The sequence below is a fragment of the Hyperolius riggenbachi genome, chromosome 8 (genome assembly GCF_040937935.1).
Source record: "Hyperolius riggenbachi isolate aHypRig1 chromosome 8, aHypRig1.pri, whole genome shotgun sequence".
Taxonomy (NCBI): domain Eukaryota; kingdom Metazoa; phylum Chordata; class Amphibia; order Anura; family Hyperoliidae; genus Hyperolius; species Hyperolius riggenbachi.
Genome location: NC_090653.1, coordinates 18,343,039 through 18,362,694, shown reverse-complemented (window position 1 = coordinate 18,362,694; position 19,656 = coordinate 18,343,039). Strand labels below are relative to the sequence as shown.

Sequence of the window (19,656 nt, the reverse complement as noted above, 5' to 3'; positions counted from 1 at the left end):
GCACAGGGTGCCGATATCAGTTCTTTGGGAGCACTGGTGCAATGGAGCAGATTTGAACCATACAGTATCACACTATTGGAGCTTTTTTGTCTCTTATGTTTGCACGGCCTGCTGAGGAGGAAAAGGCTGGGACATCGAGAGAATACTGGCTTGTCCAGAAGCGTGTTTGGCTGATCCTGAGAAGGGCAGCTGTGGAATCTGGTGAGCGTATACTGTTACTATAATACTCAGGAACTGTTGGAGGTCACCTATGTACTAAATAGGTCTGGAGGAAGAAACCTGTGGACTGTTATTTGATTTCAACATCAGGGACATTAATATATGGTCATTTTCATGTTTGACTGTGTTCATGTAATGTTTGAGGATAATCTTAACTGCTTACTGTAGAGCGCCCTGTTTACCTTTCATATTACTTGCAGAGTGACACACACACTTTTTTCAGGTGCGAACCAGGGGAAGCTGTAACATTCTGTTATTAGGCTAATTGTGAGGAGCGCACAAATAGGTTTTGTTTATTAGTACGGGGGAATTAGGGTTAGGTGTCAGGTAGGAAGTTTGTGGGGGGGGGGGGGTGAGTTTGGGGTTAGACGTCACAATGTTTGTGTGGGGGAAGGGAGGATTAGGCATCAGGTAGGAAGTTTTGGGGGGACGTTTAGGGTCAGGTGTCAGTTAGAAACTCTTTGAGGTGGGTTTAGGGTTAGGTATCAGGTAGGCAGTTTGTGGGGGGTTGGGTTAGGGTTAGGCATCAGGTAGGAAGTTTTGGGGGGTTGGGTTAGGTTTAGGCACCAGGTAAGAAGTTTGGGGGGGGGGGGGGATGGGTTAGGGTTAGGCATCAGGTAGGGAGTTTTGGGGGTTGGGTTAGGCATCAGGTAAGAAGTTTGAGGGGGGTTGGATTAGGGTTAGACATCAGGTAGGAAGTTTTGGGGGGTTGGGTTAGGGTTAGGCACCAGGTAAGAAGTTTGTGGGGGGTTTGGTTAGGGTTAGGCACCAGGTAAGAAGTTTGTGGGGGGTTGGGTTAGGGTTAGACATCAGGTAAGAAGTTTGTGGGGGGTTGGATTAGGGTTAGGCATCAGGTAGGAAGTTTGCGGGGGTTGGGTTAGGGTTAGGCATCAGGTAGGAAGTTTGTGGGGGCTTGGGTTAGGGTTAGGCACCAGGTAAGAAGTTTGTGGGGGGTTTGGTTAGGGTTAGGCACCAGGTAAGAAGTTTGCAGGGGGTGGGGAAATCAGTGGAGGGTTCTGTGTGAGAGTAGAGTTAGCTTTAGTCATAGTAACGTTGTTTTTTAATACTGATATTTTACACTTTAATAGTAAAATATCAGTATTAAACACCAATATTTTACAATCGGGATTACAGGGTGCCCGAATCTTTCCATGCCCCTTTCTTTGATGTACGTGTCCGGTCACAGCACTGAACCACTCCAGCACATAAAAGTACAGTAGAGTCCCTTTATAGTAACCTCCAAAGGACCTGGCCAAGAACTTTACTATATCAGAAGGTTACTGTAACAGGATTTATCATACATTGTATAATTATATAGGTACATGGCCGAGACCTGGGGACTGAGGTTACTATAGTCAGAGGTTTACTAGGGGTGAATGATGGACGCCGTCAGTTGCCTGTGTGAACTGACCCTTAAGGTAGCCATACACTGGTCGATTTGCCATTAGATCGACCAGCTGACAGATCCCTATCTGATCGAATCTGATCAGAGCGGGATCGTATGGCTGCCTTTACTGCAAACAGATTGTGAATCGGTTTCAGCCTGAAACCGATCACAATCTGTTGAGCTGCTCCTGCCGCCTGCCCCCCCCCCCCCCCTATACATTACCTGAAGCTGGCTCCCGGGCGTCTTCTCCGCGCTGCACCGCATCCCAGCGTACACTGTGTCACTCTGTGACCAGGAAGTTCAAATAGAGCGCCCTCTATTTGAACTTCCTGGTCACTGGAGTGACACAGGAAGTTAATGTACGCCGGGATGGAAGCAGAAACAGAGCGGTGCGGTGCAGCGCGGAGAGGATGCCCGGGAGCCAGCGTCAGGTAATGTATACCTGATCGCATCGGCCGCCGCTAGCGACGCGCTCCCTACCCGCGGGCGATCGACGGTATTTTTCCGCACGGCGCGAACGACGGACCGATCCGATTTCATCGGCGGGTGCGTTTAGCGCGAACCATTGGCAGCAGATTCGATCCCAGTGATCGAATCTGCTGTCGAAACGGCCGCAAATCGGGCCAGTGTATGGCCAGCTTTATGCTTGTATTAGAGACATCACACATGTCTATGGTGCCATGCCCTCTTCCTGACTGTTTTGTCCTGTGCTTGTTTAGGAGGAACAGAAATTGTGACAGAGAGCGACTTCCAGAACGGTCATTCCGTCGCCGCCAGCGTTCTAGAACAGAGCGGACTGGGGCGCGTGCCGCGGGAGAAGATGGTCTACATGACTGTGAAGGATACGTCCCAGGATGATGATGAGATCGGTAACTGTGATTATTACAAATGCGGGGGAGAGGGGTGTGTCTCTGTCACACATGGCAACACCATTCTGTCTGAATGACTCCTGATATCTGATTGGTTGCCATGGGTAGAACAGACAGTTTACATTTTCACCGGTTGTATAAATCAAGCCATAATCCCTATATCCCTATACATATATTATATCCAACCAAGCAGTAAGTATTGATTCTAAGAAAATAGACTTGGCGGGCGACTGCTTATGATGTCATATCCACTTCCCTCAGCTAACCACGTCCTGTGGGAGTTTCCCACACTTCAGAGTGCCCACCCTGTGGGAGTGGCCACTTATCTACACACACCTCGCCCTAATACAGATGAAATCTTACACCGCCCTAATGTTCCCCTCATATACACTTTAATCCACCCTTCCCCTTGTAAGTTAAAAAAAAAAAAACTCGCATTCATAAATTGCAGATTATAAACCTAATAATTAAGTGGTGCTCTCAATCTATCTGGCCCCACAGAATACAATAACATGCTCTAATTACAGCAAATTAATAAAAACAGTATTTTTTTTTTATTATTTGTTTGAGAAATCTGATTGAATTTTTTTTATATATATGTAATGCTAAGCATACACGAGCAGTTTCTTCCTTATCAATCGAGCCGCTGATGGCTCGATTGATAATATCCGAGCGGTGACGCTTCGGCATCGAGCCGCTGGCTCGATCCGGCGCATAAAACGCTCCGTGTATGTAAGTCAGTCAGGAGTGTTGGATTTTTCTGATCATTTTTATGAAAATTGAATGGTGTAGGGTGGATTGTCAATTTCATTATGTATAGACCCAGGACATTTTCTAAGGGTTTTCATTTTTATTTTTTTTTCATAATTGGGGAAAAATTAAACACGTGTGTGATTGATCATATTTTCAAATGTTACAATCAGTCAAAAAACATTTATATTAATTCTTACATTTAAAAGGAATGTAAAATATTCTATAGTGTGCTGCCATCTTTAGTGTTAAATTAACATACAGTCAGTGTAATTAAAGGACATCCTAAGCGAAAATGAACTGATGAGAAGAACAAGTGTATCTGTCCTCCTTCTCCTAAAAATATTTTTTTTTTTTTTTTTTTTTTTGTAAGCTATCCCACAGTTTTATTTTATATTTAACCACTTCAGCCTAACTGGACGAACATTGTCTCTTCAGACGCTGCGGCTTTTCTGAGATCAATAAGTTCCCCGTCTTCATACTTCTTCCTGGGAGCGAGATCGATCGCTCCCAGGACTTTTTGACTGTGGCCTTCTTGTGGCCAAATAGCAAACTACACCAAAATACACTTTGAATTGAATAAATACAATTTAAAACTTTTAAAATCCCCTGTTTACCTCCCACACCAAAAAAATACCCACATACAAGTTTTAATAAAAAATAAAATAAAAAATTACAATAATAATAAAAAAAAAACATAAATAGTTACCTAAGGGTCTGAACTTTTTAAATATTCATGTCAAAGGAGTATATCAATATGATTTATTAAATTATGGGCTTCTAAATAGTGATGGACGCAAATTGAAAAAATGCACCTTTATTTCCAAATTGAATATCTGCGCCATACATTGTGATAGGGACATAATTTAAATGGTGTGATAAGCGAGACAAATTGGTAAATAAAGTACATAGGTTTTAATTACGGTAGCATGTATTAATTTCAAACTATAATGGCCAAAAGCTGAGCAATAATGATTTTTTGGCGCTAGTCTACTTTAGGGGACCCACCGCAAATCCCCATAGAGGATTTGAGCTGTGCTGAAAATCAGCACAGCTCAAATCCTCTATGGGGATTTGCGGTGGGTCCCCTAAAGTAGACTAGCGCCGATTTTTTTTCCATTTCTTTCTTAATATTCCTGTTAAAATAGATTTAGAATAAATTAATTCTCAGTGAAATGTATCACCCACAGAAAGCCTAATTGGTGGCGGAAAAAACAAGATATAGATCAATTCATTGTGATGAGTAGTGATAAAGTTATTAGCAAATGAATGTTGCTCAGATGCAAAAAAAATCTCAACCCTGTAGGCTGAAGTGGTTAAATCTAGTTTTTAAGTTTTTACTGTTTAATTTTCTGTGCTCAATGACACCTTGATTGAAGTATTCCAGAGCTCAAATCTATTAATTATTGACCCTTCTTATCTCTTTCCTTCTCTCAGAAGCCATTTACTGACAGGAAGGTGTTTTTTATGGCTGTAATTACTTATCAGTAAGGGTTATGCTGTAGTCTGACCCAGTCCGACCCGGACAGAAACTGTCACTTGCATACCTGATGTTTAATTCTTTCAGGCAGAGTAAGAAAAAAAAAGAACACAGCATAGTTATTTGTGTGTTAGGCACTGTACATACCCATGTCTATCTCATCATGTCATCTTGGTTGTCCTTTAAGCAAAAACATAAGTTTGCATACAACTGGGAACATTCATAAATTTGCATACAACTTGCATTATTCATATACTATAAATATACTGTAATAATCTAATCATAAAATGCCCTCATTCTTAATGTTCAATTGGTCATATAGTTAGATATGTGTAACTAAGAATCTTATACACACATATACAACAGTGAAGCAAAAATAAACGTATGATATAATAAACTATATGGGCAATTATGAATAATAACAGCGCTGCATAATATGTTGGCACTTTTATAAATTAAATAAATAAATAATAGAACATTCATAGCAAAGAAAAGAATCTCACTTTTTTATTTTCAGTTATATAGCTTTTTTTTAGGTTATAACATTGCATCATTCTGTCATATTTGCAGTTCAGAAACCACACTGTATTTTAAGCTATAAAACAAAGCAGAAATAATGACCCTTTGAACTTTCCTGCAGTAAAACCTTATGTCAAGCTGCCTCGTACTGTTTCTTGGCTGTTAAAGTACTTCAAAAAACAGGACTGTATTCAACCCAAATGGGTCAAATAGCTCAGAGAAGCTCTTTTACATAGATAACAACTGAAGTTTCTTAACTCTTCCTGTGCTGGAAAACAATAAGACTGTTTTCTTTGCTACTAATGTTCTATTTCTTAGCTGTACTACACATACAATTCATTATATCATAAGTTTATTTTCGCTTTAAGTTTGTTTTGATGCTTAGTTGTGGACATGCACGGGCCCAGCCGGCACTAATTTGCTTGTATACTGTATAAGCCTGATATTTTAGGGTTTTGACTAGATGAATATTGTGTCTTCAGGTTGTGCAGAAATAGCGGATGAAGTGTACATGGAAGTGATTGTAGGGGAGGAGGAAGCCACGTCGTTGTCGGAAGCCCAGGCAGAAGATTCCGGGATTAGCAAGACCTTTGTGCCTGTGGCCTGGGCGGCTGCATACGGTCAGTGTTATGCTTTAATACAGGGGAAAAGCCATATTTGCTGAATGGCATAAGAGGGTATAGCGGCAGGGAAGGCGTAACAAACAGTAATGCGCTCGGCTACGCTGTAGCCAAAGTCACATGACACCGGGGCCGGCACGTTAGTGTGAGAGGTCAGGAATGAAAGTCATATGACGCCGGGGCTGGCAGGTTAGTGTGAGAGGTCAGGAATGAAAGTCACATGACGCCGGGGCTGGCAGGTTAGTGTGAGAGGTCAGGAAAGAAAGTCACAAGACGCCGGGGCTGGCAGGTTAGTGTGAGAGGTTAGGAATGAAAGTCACATGACACCGGGGCCGGCAGGTTAGTGTGAGAGGTTAGGAATGAAAGTCACATGACACCGGGGCCGGGACGTTAGTGTGAGAGGTTAGGAATGAAAGTCACATGACACCGGGGCCGGCAGGTTAGTGTGAGAGGTTAGGAATGAAAGTCACATAACGCCGGGGCTGGCAGGTTAGTGTGAGAGGTTAGGAATAAAAGTCACATGACGCTGGGGCTGCCAGGTTAGTGTGAGAGGTTAGGAATGAAAGTCACATGACGCCGGGGCTGGCAGGGTAGTGTGAGAGGTCAAGAATGAAAGTCACAAGACACTGGGGCTGGCAGGTTAGTGTGAGAGGTTAGGAATTAAAGTCACATGACGCCGGGGCTGCCAGGTTAGTGTGAGAGGTTAGGAATGAAAGTCACATGACGCCGGGGCCGGCAGGTTAGCGTGAGAGGTTAGGAATGAAAGTCACATAACGCCGGGGCTGGCAGGTTAGTGTGAGAGGATAGTAATGAAAGTCACATGATGCCGGGGCAGGCAGGTTAGTGTGAGAGGTTAGGAATGAAAGTCACATGACACCGGGGCCGGCACGTTAGTGTGAGAGGTTAGTAATGAAAGTCACATGACACCGGGGCCGGCACGTTAGTGTGAGAGGTTAGGAATGAAAGTCACATGACACCGGGGCCGGCACGTTAGTGTGAGAGGTTAGGAATGAAAGTCACATGATGCCGGAGCAGGCAGGTTAGTGTGAGAGGTTAGTAATGAAAGTCACATGATGCCGGGGCAGGCAGGTTAGTGTGAGAGGTTAGGAATGAAAGTCACATGATGCCAGAGCAGGCAGGTTAGTGTGAGAGGTTAGTAATGAAAGTCACATGATGCCGGAGCAGGCAGGTTAGTGTGAGAGGTTAGGAATGAAAGTCACATGACACCGGGGCCGGCACGTTAGTGTGAGAGGTTAGGAAAGTCACATGATGCCGGAGCAGGCAGGTTAGTGTGAGAGGTTAGTAATGAAAGTCACATGACACCGGGGCCGGCACGTTAGTGTGAGAGGTTAGGAAAGTCACATGATGCCGGAGCAGGCAGGTTAGTGTGAGAGGTTAGTAATGAAAGTCACATGATGCCGGGGCAGGCAGGTTAGTGTGAGAGGTTAGGAATGAAAGTCACATGATGCCGGAGCAGGCAGGTTAGTGTGAGAGGTTAGTAATGAAAGTCACATGATGCCGGAGCAGGCAGGTTAGTGTGAGAGGTTAGTAATGAAAGTCACATGATGCCGGAGCAGGCAGGTTAGTGTGAGAGGTTAGTAATGAAAGTCACATGATGCCGGAGCAGGCAGGTTAGTGTGAGAGGTTAGTAATGAGTCACATGACGCCGGGGCAGGCAGGTTAGTGTGAGAGGTTAGGAATAAAAGTCACATGACGCCGGGGCTGGCACGTTAGTGTGAGAGGTTAGGAATGAAAGTCACATGATACCGGAGCAGGCAGGTTAGTGTGAGAGGTTAGTAATGAAAGTCACATGACGCCGGGGCAGGCAGGTTAGTGTGAGAGGTTAGGAATGAAAGTCACATGATGCCGGAGCAGGCAGGTTAGTGTGAGAGGTTAGTAATGAAAGTCACATGACGCCGGGGCAGGCACGTTAGTATGAGAGGTTAGGAATGAAAGTCACATGATGCCGGAGCAGGCAGGTTAGTGTGAGAGGTTAGTAATGAAAGTCACATGATGCCGGAGCAGGCAGGTTAGTGTGAGAGGTTAGTAATGAAAGTCACATGATGCCGGAGCAGGCAGGTTAGTGTGAGAGGTTAGGAATAAAAGTCACATGACTCCGGGGCAGGCAGGTTAGTGTGAGAGGTTAGTAATGAAAGTCACATGATGCCAGAGCAGGCAGGTTAGTGTGAGAGGTTAGTAATGAAAGTCACATGATGCCGGAGCAGGCAGGTTAGTGTGAGAGGTTAGGAATAAAAGTCACATGACTCCGGGGCAGGCAGGTTAGTGTGAGAGGTTAGTAATGAAAGTCACATGATGCCGGAGCAGGCAGGTTAGTGTGAGAGGTTAGGAATAAAAGTCACATGACGCCGGGGCAGGCAGGTTAGTGTGAGAGGTTAGGAATAAAAGTCACATGACGCCGGGGCAGGCAGGTTAGTGTGAGAGGTTAGGAATAAAAGTCACATGACGCCGGGGCAGGCAGGTTAGTGTGAGAGGTTAGGAATAAAAGTCACATGACGCCGGGGCAGGCAGGTTAGTGTGAGAGGTTAGGAATAAAAGTCACATGACGCCAGGGCAGGCAGATTAGTGTGAGAGGTTAGGAATAAAAGTCACATGACGCCGGGGCTGGCATACGGGGCAAGTGTATGGAGCAAGGAGTACGCTCAGAGACAGGTAATGTGTAGTGCACTGGGCACCAGGGGGGTGCACATTGGAGGGGACAGCCTCGGGGAATTAGTCACATTTGTTGCTTGTCCTGCGCACTCGATCAAGCAGGTCGGCCATACATCTTGCAGCATGTGAGACCGATTAATGCAAACGACTTTGGACTGAAATTGGTTGCATAGTCGTTTGGGCATACACTTGGCAACTTAATTTTCATTCGATTGGATAATAATCATGGAATGGGATGGTCAGTCGGTTGCTAAGTTGCCTGAGGTATGGCCACATTTAGGTGATAGGGTAGAGGTTAGTGATGGGTGTAGAGAGACAGGTTGTTATTGTGAAGAGGTAATGGAGAGCAGCGAGATATTACAAATATGATAATTTTTTGCAGGGCTGTGGAGTCGGAGTCGTGGAGTCGGAGTCGTGGAGTCGGGCAATTTTGGGTGCCTGGAGTCTGAGTCGGAGTCGGGAAAAAATGCACCGACTCCGACTCCTAATGAATTTGTAACTGTAATTAAAATAGAAAATATGATAAAATGTTCTATTTCTCAGATAATAGTCATTAAAAATAATGTATATATACAGTAATAGCTGTGCTTAGTCCACAAAAATGAAATAAACCAATCAAAATTAGTTACTTGTGCTGCTTCAATAAAGCAGTCCCCGTATTTTTAAGGTCAGATATACATATCTGATTGTGACTGTATATATGTGTACACAGGAATCTCTTATATATACTAAATAACATCTATGCTGTAAGAATAAAGCCTGATGTGTAGCCGTGTCACTAATAGAGATGGTCAACGAGATGGAAATAATTCTGCATTGATGCTGATTTATGCAAATGTATGCACTCCCTTTGCTGATGAAATCAAATAATTTGATATGTTATTAAAATTTGGTTTGGTGACTACAAATTAAAGGGTAACTGAGACGGATGAAAAGTAAACTTTTATACATACCTGGGGCTTCCTCCAGCCCCCTTCAGGCTAATCAGTCCCTCACTGTCCTCCACCACCCGGATCTTCTGCTATGAGTCCTGGTAATTCAGCCAGTCAGCGCTGTCCGGCCGCATGCCGCTCCCACAGCCAGGAACATTCTGCACCTGCGCAATAGTGCTGCAAAGGTGTAGTATGCTCCTGGCGGCGGAGTGTGTGCATGCGCACTACGCCTGACTGGCTCAAGTACCTGGACTCATAGCAGAAGATCCAGGTGGTGGAGGAGGACAACGAGGGACTGATTATCCTGAAGGCGGCTGGAGGAAGCCCCAGGTTTGTATAAAACTTTAATTTCATCTGTCTCAGGTTTACTTTGTTACACAGTAGTACTATACTCTACATATGCACTCCCCACAGAGCTGCAGGGAATCCACTGAGAATGCTGTGCACATTGAACACAGAGGTGTTGTCTGTTTACAATCTCCTCATTCCCCTGCAGAGTACCTGCACATCACTCTTACATGCAACCACACTTACATTGCCTAGGGCCTGATAGATGTTCTTTGTTCCGGTTTGTACCTTTTACAAGTACTCTTACCAAGGACTAGTTTTAGTCTAAAGGGAATAAATATAGTAGTCTACATATCCTTCTCACTTCAGTTGTCTTGTAAAATTCCTAAGCGTTGGCAGTTAAGAGACGAATTTCATGTTACATACTTTTAATCAACAAAATTGTAATATGCAAATTAGAGGAGTCGGAGTCGTGGAGTCGGAGTCGGTGGAATCCTAAACTGAGGAGTCGGAGTCGGTGGATTTTTGGACCGACTCCACAGCCCTGATTTTTTGTAATATTCCGTGCCCAAATTAACAGGCGACGGTTCTAATCAAACCTGTTTTTTCATAAAGCTACCAAGTGGATTAATAGATTGTGTTTGATTTGACATTAGGGGAGACATCGTCCCGATATCCCTTGCCGTTACCGCCGCGCACCCGATCCACCACGACGGCCCAACATCTTGCCGTCCGATCGACATGCACACCCCGAAACTGGTTGCATTATTCATCCGGTATCCACTTGGCAGCACTGATTTTCATCCGATTCCATAATAATTATTGACACAGAGCATTCAGCAGACTCAAAGAGATTTGCAGCCATTAGGGGCGCTCTATAAGCAGTAGCAGTGTTAGGGAGTCTTGCCCATGGTCTCCTTACTGAATAGATGCAGGCTTACTGAACAGGAATAGCCGAGATTTGAACCCAGGTCTCCTGTGTCAGAGGCAGAGCCTTTAACCAGTACACTTTCCAGCCATGCAATTATTGAATTGGATGGTCGATTGGCCGCTAAGTCGATAAATGTATGGCCACCTTAATTGCAGTTGATACAACCCAGCAAACACAGCAGAGGATGTGCTGCAGGATTCAGTGATTATGTGTAGGGATGACTGAGAACACCTCTGGCATTCTAGTGAAAATTTTCTCAAACTTCTGATGGTTCCTTGACAAACAGTTTCGTGAATTGCATTGAAATCAATGGTGCTGATTTTATCGGTTAATAGCAAAGCCCCTGGAGGAAGCTCCAGTTAAGTATAAATCTCTGCTCCCCATGTGTCCCCTCCGCTCCCCATGTGTCCCCTCTGCTACTTCTTAGTGCCGGCTTCTGGTGATCGCATCATCAGCAGAGGCCAGCACTAGGGGAGCAGTGCGGGAGAGGAGAGGTGTCTGATCCCCGCTGCAGTCATTGGATTAGGTGAGCCGGTGCTGCTTGAAACTACACATGAGTCCCCGGCATCACGGCAGGATGGCGGTTCGTATCAGCGGGCGTTCGTAAGTCGGGACTCACTGCATTTGGCATGTAACTGTAAGATGCTTTTTTGGGGGGAGAAAAAGTGCATTTTATATGCCGAAAACATTGATACTTTCAAAACACGCCGATTACTGCTTTTTTCTGATTGTGATTAAATAGGCAGAAAATAAGAATGGGAGACCAGGGTTCGAATCCTGGCTAGGTCAAGTACCTATTCAGTAAGGAGTTCAAGGCAAGACTCCCTAACACTGCAGGGTGGTCTCTTGAGCTCGCCCCAGCGGCTGCAGCTCTTGAGCGCTTTGAGTCCGACAGGAGAAAAGCGCTATACAAATGTTCAGATTATTATTATTTCAGATTATTAAGAAGGAAAAACTGTTGGAATAGATCTGTGCCTTTGATCGGCCTGTGTAACTGTTTGTTGTTGTGTTGCAGGAGAGGAGAGAGAGCTACCACGGAAGTACGGAGACTGGCAGGAGACCGGTGAGGCCACAACCCTTCCTAATGTAATTGTACCTGAGACGGGGGAACAGGAGGATTATTAGTGGGGTTCTATCCACCCCCTTATAGTCTGCCAAATGAAAGTCCGCAAGCTGGCTGAGTCGCTGGCTACTGCGCATGCGCTGTCCTGGCTGTGTGCCTCCTCGATCGTGCTCCCAAGTCCAGGAGCGTTCTGCATATGGGCAGTTGAACAGACTTGTTACTGCGCATGCGCACAACAATCCTGGCCACGGGGCCGCCATGGAGGGGCTGCAGGACCCAGTACAGCACATGCACATTAGCCCCTGGGCCTCTGACTTAAATGCGGCTGCAGCAGCAAGCCGTATCGACGCAGGAGGACACCAAAGTTGTTGACCAGGGGCTGGGGGAAGCCCCAGCTAAGCATAAATCCTCTTGTTCCCTCCCGTCCCCCCCCCTCCCCCCTGTCACTCATACCCATCACTTATTGCCTACTCTGATCCACCCAATTGTAGTATTTCAGAGACAGATGGAGTGAGGCGGGGGGGCTCATCTGCTGGGATTATACATTTCTTGGTTGGCCGCTGATCTTGGAGTGTTCCCGCCCTTCCTAATATGTTCTCCAGTGCATTAAAAGGAACCCCCGGTGAGAGGGTTATGGAGGCTTCTATTTGTATTTCACTTTAAACAATACCAGTTGCCTGGCAGTCCTGCTGATCTATTTGGCTGCAGTAGTGTCTGAATCACACCAGAAACAAGCATGCAGCTAATCTTGTCAGATCTGACAATAATGTCAGAAACACCTGATCTGCTGCATGCTTGTTCAGGGGCTGTGGCTAAATGTATTAGAAGCAGAGGATCAGCAGGACAGCCAGGCAATGTGCATTGTTTAAAAGGGAATAAATACATCTTACCCTTGAATCCATGGTAGCCTGGAGGGGGAATAGTAATAGTCCGCTGGGACTTTTGCATGAGCAGGGTGAGCCGTTTTTCGGCTCTACTCTGTGCCCAAATTTTCTGGAACCTTATTTACATGCCTAACCTCTTCCCCTCTGCCGGGACGAGTAACTACATTCCTGCAAAATGGCACAGCTCTGTGCAGGGACATAGCTACTACATCCCTCCCCGCCGCGCGTTCCCGCTCACCCCCCACGCTCGATACTGCCAATCGGTAGCCGCTAGATCAATTAATTCATCCAAGTCCCAGTGTGAATGACCACAGCCGCCTATTTAGACAGCTTCGCCATTCACATAACCCGTCCACTCGTAACTCCCTCTGTGCTTGCTAATATTAGCATGAGAAAGTGAGCGCCGAGGACATCTTGTGGCCAAAAGGTAAAATTACATCTACATTTTTTTTCTTTCAATAAAGAACATATTTTTTCCTTATTTTTATATTTAAAACTAGCTGATTGCCCGGCGTTGCCCGTGTATGTATTTGGCTGGTGTTGGCTCCGCCTACTTTTTCTAACCCTAACACACAATTACTCACTGACCAAGTTTGTGAGCTTTGCGGTCTTTGGTATCAATAATCTGAATTGAAATGAAACAAATCTGATTGGCTGTTTGTGGCTCCACCCCTCTCCAGCATTTGAACCCCAGTCACCCAATGACCAACTGTAGCAGGTTTGAGGCATCTGCTATTAACAGTGTAAAAATGGCAGCAATTTAAATATTCCACTTGAAAATCAACAGGTGAATTTTGATTGGCCATTATAGGCTCCACCCACTTCCCTGAATATTAATCTCAGTCACTCAGTGACCATCTGGGCAAAGATTGGGAACCCTGACATAAACAGTGTAGCCCTTACACTGTTTCCACTTGTGCGGTGCGAATCGCCGCGGTAAAAATTCGCATGCGGATGCGAATTTTGCATGCGGCTGTTTGCGAATTTTCGTGCGAATTTGCATGAAAATTCGCATGGATGACGCTGTATGCGAATTTAACCATGGCAGTGCCGGTGTGCTTTTCCATTGATTTCCATGCGAATTTGCATGAAAATTTGCATACCAAAGCCGCAGGCGATTTCCCTATTAAATACATTAACGGCGATTCGCATGCATTCCACACGCAGGCGAATTCTGAGGGCTCTGCCGTGCAGAAAAATCCTGCACAGAAAAACGCTCAGGAAAACTGACAAGTGGAAACAGGCCCATCCACTTGTATTGGCTGTGCAAATCTGCATGCAGGAAACACATGCAGATTCGCAATAGTGGAAACGGGCCCTGAGAAGGGCTGCAGTTTACACTTTCCCAGTGAAATTTGTTTTTGGCTCCGCCCACTTTTTGTAACCTGGACACAAAGACATTAATCAATGCCCAAGTTTGTGAGTTTTGGGGTCCTTGGCATCAATAATTTGTATTTTCCCATGAAATGAAACAAATCTGATTCACTGTTTGTGGCTCTGTCCCTTTTTCTGAATTTGAACCTCAGTGACCCAATGACCAACTGTACCAGGTTTGAGGCTTGTGCCATTAACAGTTCAAGAATGGCAGCAATTTTAATATTCTCCTTGAAAAGCAACATGTGAAGTTTGATTCACTTTTGTAGGCTCCACCCATTTTTCTGAATATTAATCCCAGTCACCCAGTGACCAACTGTGCAAAGTTTAAAAACCCTGCCATTAACAGAATGGCTGCAGTTTACATGTTCCCAGTGAAATTTGTATATGTCTCCACCCACTGATGACCCGGCATTGCCCGGGTATGTATTTGACTGGTGTTGGCTCCGCCCAGTTTCTAACCCTAACACACAAACACTCAATGACCAAGTTTGTGAGCTTTGGGGTCCTTGGCATCAATAATTTGTATATTCCCATAGAAATTAAACAAATCAGATAGGCTGTTTGTGGCTCCACCCCTCTCCAGCATTTGAACCCCAGTCACCCAATGACCAACTGTAGCAGGTTTGAGGCATCTGCTATTAACAGTGTAAAAATGGCAGCAATTTAAGTATTCCACTTGAAAATCAACAGGTGAATTTTGATTGGCCATTATAGGCTCCACCCACTTCCCTGAATATTAATCTCAGTCACTCAGTGACCATCTGGGCAAAGATTGGGAACCCTGAAATAAACAGTGTAAGAAGGGCTGCAGTTTACACTTTCCCAGTGAAATTTGTTTTTGGTTCCGCCCACTTTTTGTAACCTGAACACAAAGTCACTAATCGATGCCCAAGTTTGTGAGTTTTGGGGTCCTTGGCATCAATAATTTGTATTTTCCCATGAAATGAAACAAATCTGATTCACTGTTTGTGGCTCTGTCCCCTTTTCTGAATTTGAACCTCAGTGACCCAATGACCGACTGTACCAGGTTTGAGGCTTGTGCCATTAACAGTGAAAGAATGGCAGCAATTTTAATATTCTCCTTGAAAAGTGACATGTGATTTTTGATTGGCATTTTTAGGCTCCACCCACTTTTCTGAATATTTACTACTCAATGACCAAGTTTGTGAGCTTTTGGGTTCCTGGCATCAAAATTGTGCTAATGGAAGCAGTTTATCCAGCAAATAAATCTGGCTGTTTTTGGCTCCGCCCCTTTACTGAATTTGAACCCCAAACACTTAACGACTGACTGTAGCAGGTTTGAGGCCTCTGCTATTAACAGTGTGAGAATGGCTGCAGTTTCAATATTCCCCTTGAAAATCAATAGGTGAATTTTGATTGGCTCTTGTAGGTGCCACCTACTTTTCCGAATATTAATCCTAGTCTCCCAGTGACCAACTGTGTGAAGTTTGAGAACCCTGCCATTAACAGTGTAAGAAAAGCTGCAGTAGGAGAACAGAGGCGGCAGCAGAATAAAAGTGGATACAATTTTTAAAATTTGCTAGGAGGAAGTGGTGGACTTACCTCCATAAAGCAGACACGAAAGACTGTCTGAAAAGTAGCAATCACATTTATTATATAGTACCCCAAAAATGCAACGCGTTGCGCAGGCCGAGCCCGCTTCATCAGGCAATAAACGTGGGGACAAAACAGAATTCCAGCAATAGCAGGTGTAGCGCCTCAGTGAGGAAAGCTGCAGTTTACATTTCTCCATGTAAAAAGTTAGTTGTTTTTGCCCACTATTTCTAATCTTGACATACAGTCACTTAATGACCAAGTTTATGAGCTTTGGGGTCTTTTGCATCAATAAGTTGCATTTTACCATCGAAATTAAACAAATCTGATTGGCTGTATTTGGCCCGCTCCCTTCAGAATTTAAACCCCAGTCTCCCAGTGACTGACTGTAGCAGATGTTAGGCCTCTGCCATTAAGAGTGCATGAATGGCAGCAATGTAAATATTCCCCTTGAAAATCAAAAGGTGAATTTTGATTGGCTGCTGTAGGCTCCACCCACTTTTCTGAATATTAGTCCCAGTCACCCAGTGGCCAACTGTGTCACGTTTGAGAACCCTGCCAATAACAGAATGGCTGAAATCAATCTAACAAATCTGATTGTCTGTTTGTGGCTCCACCCCTTTAGTGAATTTGGACCCCAGTCACCCAATGACTGACTGTATCAGGTTTGAGGCCTCTGCCACTAACAGTGAAAGAATGGTAGCAATGTGAATATTCCCCTTGAAAATCAATAGGTACATTTTGATTGGCGGTTGTAGGCTCCACCCACATTTCTGAATATTCATCCCAGTCACCCAGTGGCCAACTGTGTAAAGTTTGGGAACCCTGCAATGTAAAAAATGAAGTTGTTGGCACCGCCCACTTTTTCTAACCTTGACATACAGTCACTCGATTATCAAGTTCATCAGCTTTGGGGTCCTTGGTATCAATACTTTGTATATTCCCATTGAAAAATAAACACATCTGGCTGTTTGTGGCTCCGCCCCCTTCCTGAATTTGGACCCTAGTCACCCAGTGACCACCTGTACCAGGTTTGAGGCATCTGCTTTTACCAGTATAAGAGAATGGTAGCAGATGAAATATTCCCTTTGAAAATCAAAAGGTGAATTTTGTTTGGCTGTTGTAGGCTCCACCCACCTTCCAAAATCTTAATCTGTCACCCAATGACCAACTGTGCAAAGTTTGAGAACTCTGCCATTAACGGTGTAAGAATGGCTGCAGTTTATATTTTCCCAGTAAAAGTTGTTTTGGCTCCACCCACTTTTTGTAACCTTGACGCACAGTCACTCAATGACCAAGTTTGAGAGCTTTCAGGTTCCTGGCATCAAAAATGTGTGAATGGAAGCAGTTTATCCACCAAGGAAATCTGATTGGCTGTATGTGGCCCCGCCCCTTTAGTGAATGTGGACCCCAGTCACCCAATGACCGACTGTAGCAAGTTTGAAGCCTCTACCATTAAAAGTGTAAGAATAGCAGCAGTTTAAATATTCCCCTTGAAAATCAACAGGTGAATTTTGATTGGCTGTTGTAGGCTCCACCCATTTTCTTGAATCTTAATCACATTTACCCAGTGACCAAGTGTGCCAAGTTTGAAAACCCTGCTATTAACAGTCTAAGAATGGCTGCAGTTTACATTTTCCCATTTAAAATGAACGGCTGAAATTTGATTGGCTGTTTTATGCTCCGCCCACTTTTCCTGGATTTGTAACCTCGGTCACCAAGTGACCAACTGTGCCAAGTGTGGGGACTCTGGCTTGATTACTGTGAGAATGGCAGCCTTTTACATTTTTTCCATTGACTTGAATGGGTGGAATCTGATTTGCTGTTTGTAGCTCCGCCCAGGTGTGCAGGGGGGCCGCGAGACCCCCAGAACATATCATCCCAGGTAGTAAGGGATCTGTATACCAAGTTTCATTCAAATCGGTCAAGCCGTTTTCGCGTGATCGCGGCACATACATACATACATACACACACACACACACACACACATACATCCGATTTTATATATATAGATTAACCCATGACCTCACACACTTCTCACTAGCTACCAATTTATTTATTTTTAAATTACAAATTTAAAAAAATACATAAATAGTTACTTTAGGGACTGAACTTTTTTAATATGTATGTAAAGCGGAATTATTACTGCTACTTTATAAATTACTAGCTGATTGCCCGGCGTTGCCCGGGTATGTATTTGGCTGGTGTTGGCTCCGCCTACTTTTTCTAACCCTAACACATAATTACTCACCGACCAAGTTTGTGAGCTTTGCGGTCTTTGGTATCAATAATCTGCTTTTAAATGAAACAAATCTGATTGGCTGTGTGTGGCTCCACCCCTTTTCTGAATTTGAACCCCAGTCACACAATAACCAACTGTACCAGGTTTGAGGCCTGTGCCATTAACAGTTCAAGAATGGCAGCAATTAAATATTCCCCTTGAAAAGCAACAGGTGAAGTTTGATTCACTTTTGTAGGCTTCACCCACTTTTCTGAATATTAATCCCAGTAACCAACTGTGCAAAGTTTAAAAACCCTGGCATTAACCGTGTAAGAATGGCTGCAGTTTACATTTTCCCAGTGAAATGTGTATTTGTCTCCACCCACTGATGACCCGGCGTTGCCCGGGTATGTATTTGACTGGTGTTGGCTCCGGCCACTTTCTAACCCTAACGCACAAACACTCAATGACCAAGTTTGTGAGCTTTGGGGTCCTTGTCATCAATAATTTGCATATTCCCATAGAAATGAAACAAATCAGATAGGCTGTTTGTGGCTCCTCCCCTCTCCAGCATTCAAACCCCAGTCACCCAATGACCAACTGTAGCAGGTTTGAGGCATCTGCTATTAACAGTGTAAAAATGGCAGCAATTTAAATATTCCACTTGAAAATCAACAGGTGAATTTTGATTGGCTATTATAGGCTCCACCCACTTCCCTGAATATTAATCTCAGTCACCCAGTGACCATCTGGGCAAAGTTTGAGAACCCTGCCATTAACAGTGTAAGAATGGCTGCAGTTTATATTTTCCCAGTGAAATTTGGTTTTGGTTCCGCCCACTATTTGTAACCTAGACACACAGTCACTCAATGACCAATTTTGTGAGCTTTGGGGTCCTTGGCATCGATAATTTGTACTTTCCCATGAAATGAAACAAATCTGATTCACTGTTTAAGGCTCTGTCCCCTTTTCTGAATTTGAACCTCAGTGACCCAATGACCAACTGTACCAGGTTTGAGGCTTGTGCCATTAACAGTGCAAGAATTGCAGCAATTTTAATATTCTCCTTGAAAAGTGACATGTGATTTTTGATTGGCATTTTTAGGGTCCACCCACTTTTCTGAATATTAATCCCAGTCACCCAGTAACCAGCTATGCTAAGTTTGAGAACCCTGCCATTAACAGTGAAGAAGGGCTGCAGTTTACAATTTCCCAGAAAAATCTGTTTTTAACTCCACCCACTTTTTATAACCTTGACACAGTCACTACTCAATGACCAAGTTTGTGAGCTTTTGGGTTCCTGGCATCAAAATTGTGCTAATGGAAGCAGTTTATCCAGCAAAGAAATCTGGTTCTTTTTGGCTCCGCCCCTTTACTGAATTTGAACCCCAAACACTTAACAACCGACTTTAGCAGGTTTGAGGCCTCTGCTATTAACAGTGTGAGAATGGCTGCAGTTTCAATATTCCCCTTGAAAATCAATAGGTGAATTTTGATTGGCTCTTGTAGGCTCCACCTACTTTTCCGAATATTAATCCTAGTCACCCAGTGACCAACTGTGTGAAGTTTGAGGACCCGGCCATTAACAGTGTAAGAAAAGCTGCAGTTTACATTTCCCCATGTAAAAAGTTAGTTGTTTTTGGCTCCGCCCACTATTTCTAATCTTGACATACAGTCACTTAGTGACCAAGTTTATGAGCTTTGGGGTCTTTGGCATCAATAAGTTGCATTTTACCTTTGAAATTAAACAAATCTGATTGGCTGTTTTTGGCCCGCTCCCTTCAGAATTTAAATCCCAGTCTCCCAGTGACTGACTGTAGCAAATGTTAGGCCTCTGCTATTAAGAGTGTATGAATGGCAGCAATGTAAATATTCCCCTTGAAAATCAAAAG

General features: G+C 44.2%; 1 protein-coding gene across 3 annotated transcripts in view; it reads left to right on the top strand.

The window, feature by feature from the left end:
• ZNF711 (zinc finger protein 711) overlaps positions 1 to 19,656 on the top strand; it is a 55,966-nt gene that overhangs the window by 23,993 nt on the left and 12,317 nt on the right. For all 3 annotated transcript variants that reach the window (XM_068250043.1, XM_068250041.1, XM_068250042.1), the window contains 3 exons: positions 2,326 to 2,475; positions 5,707 to 5,844; positions 11,681 to 11,728. In XM_068250043.1, the coding sequence (XP_068106144.1) occupies positions 2,326 to 2,475; positions 5,707 to 5,844; positions 11,681 to 11,728 (336 nt within the window). The remainder of the gene's footprint in view (positions 1 to 2,325; positions 2,476 to 5,706; positions 5,845 to 11,680; positions 11,729 to 19,656) is intronic.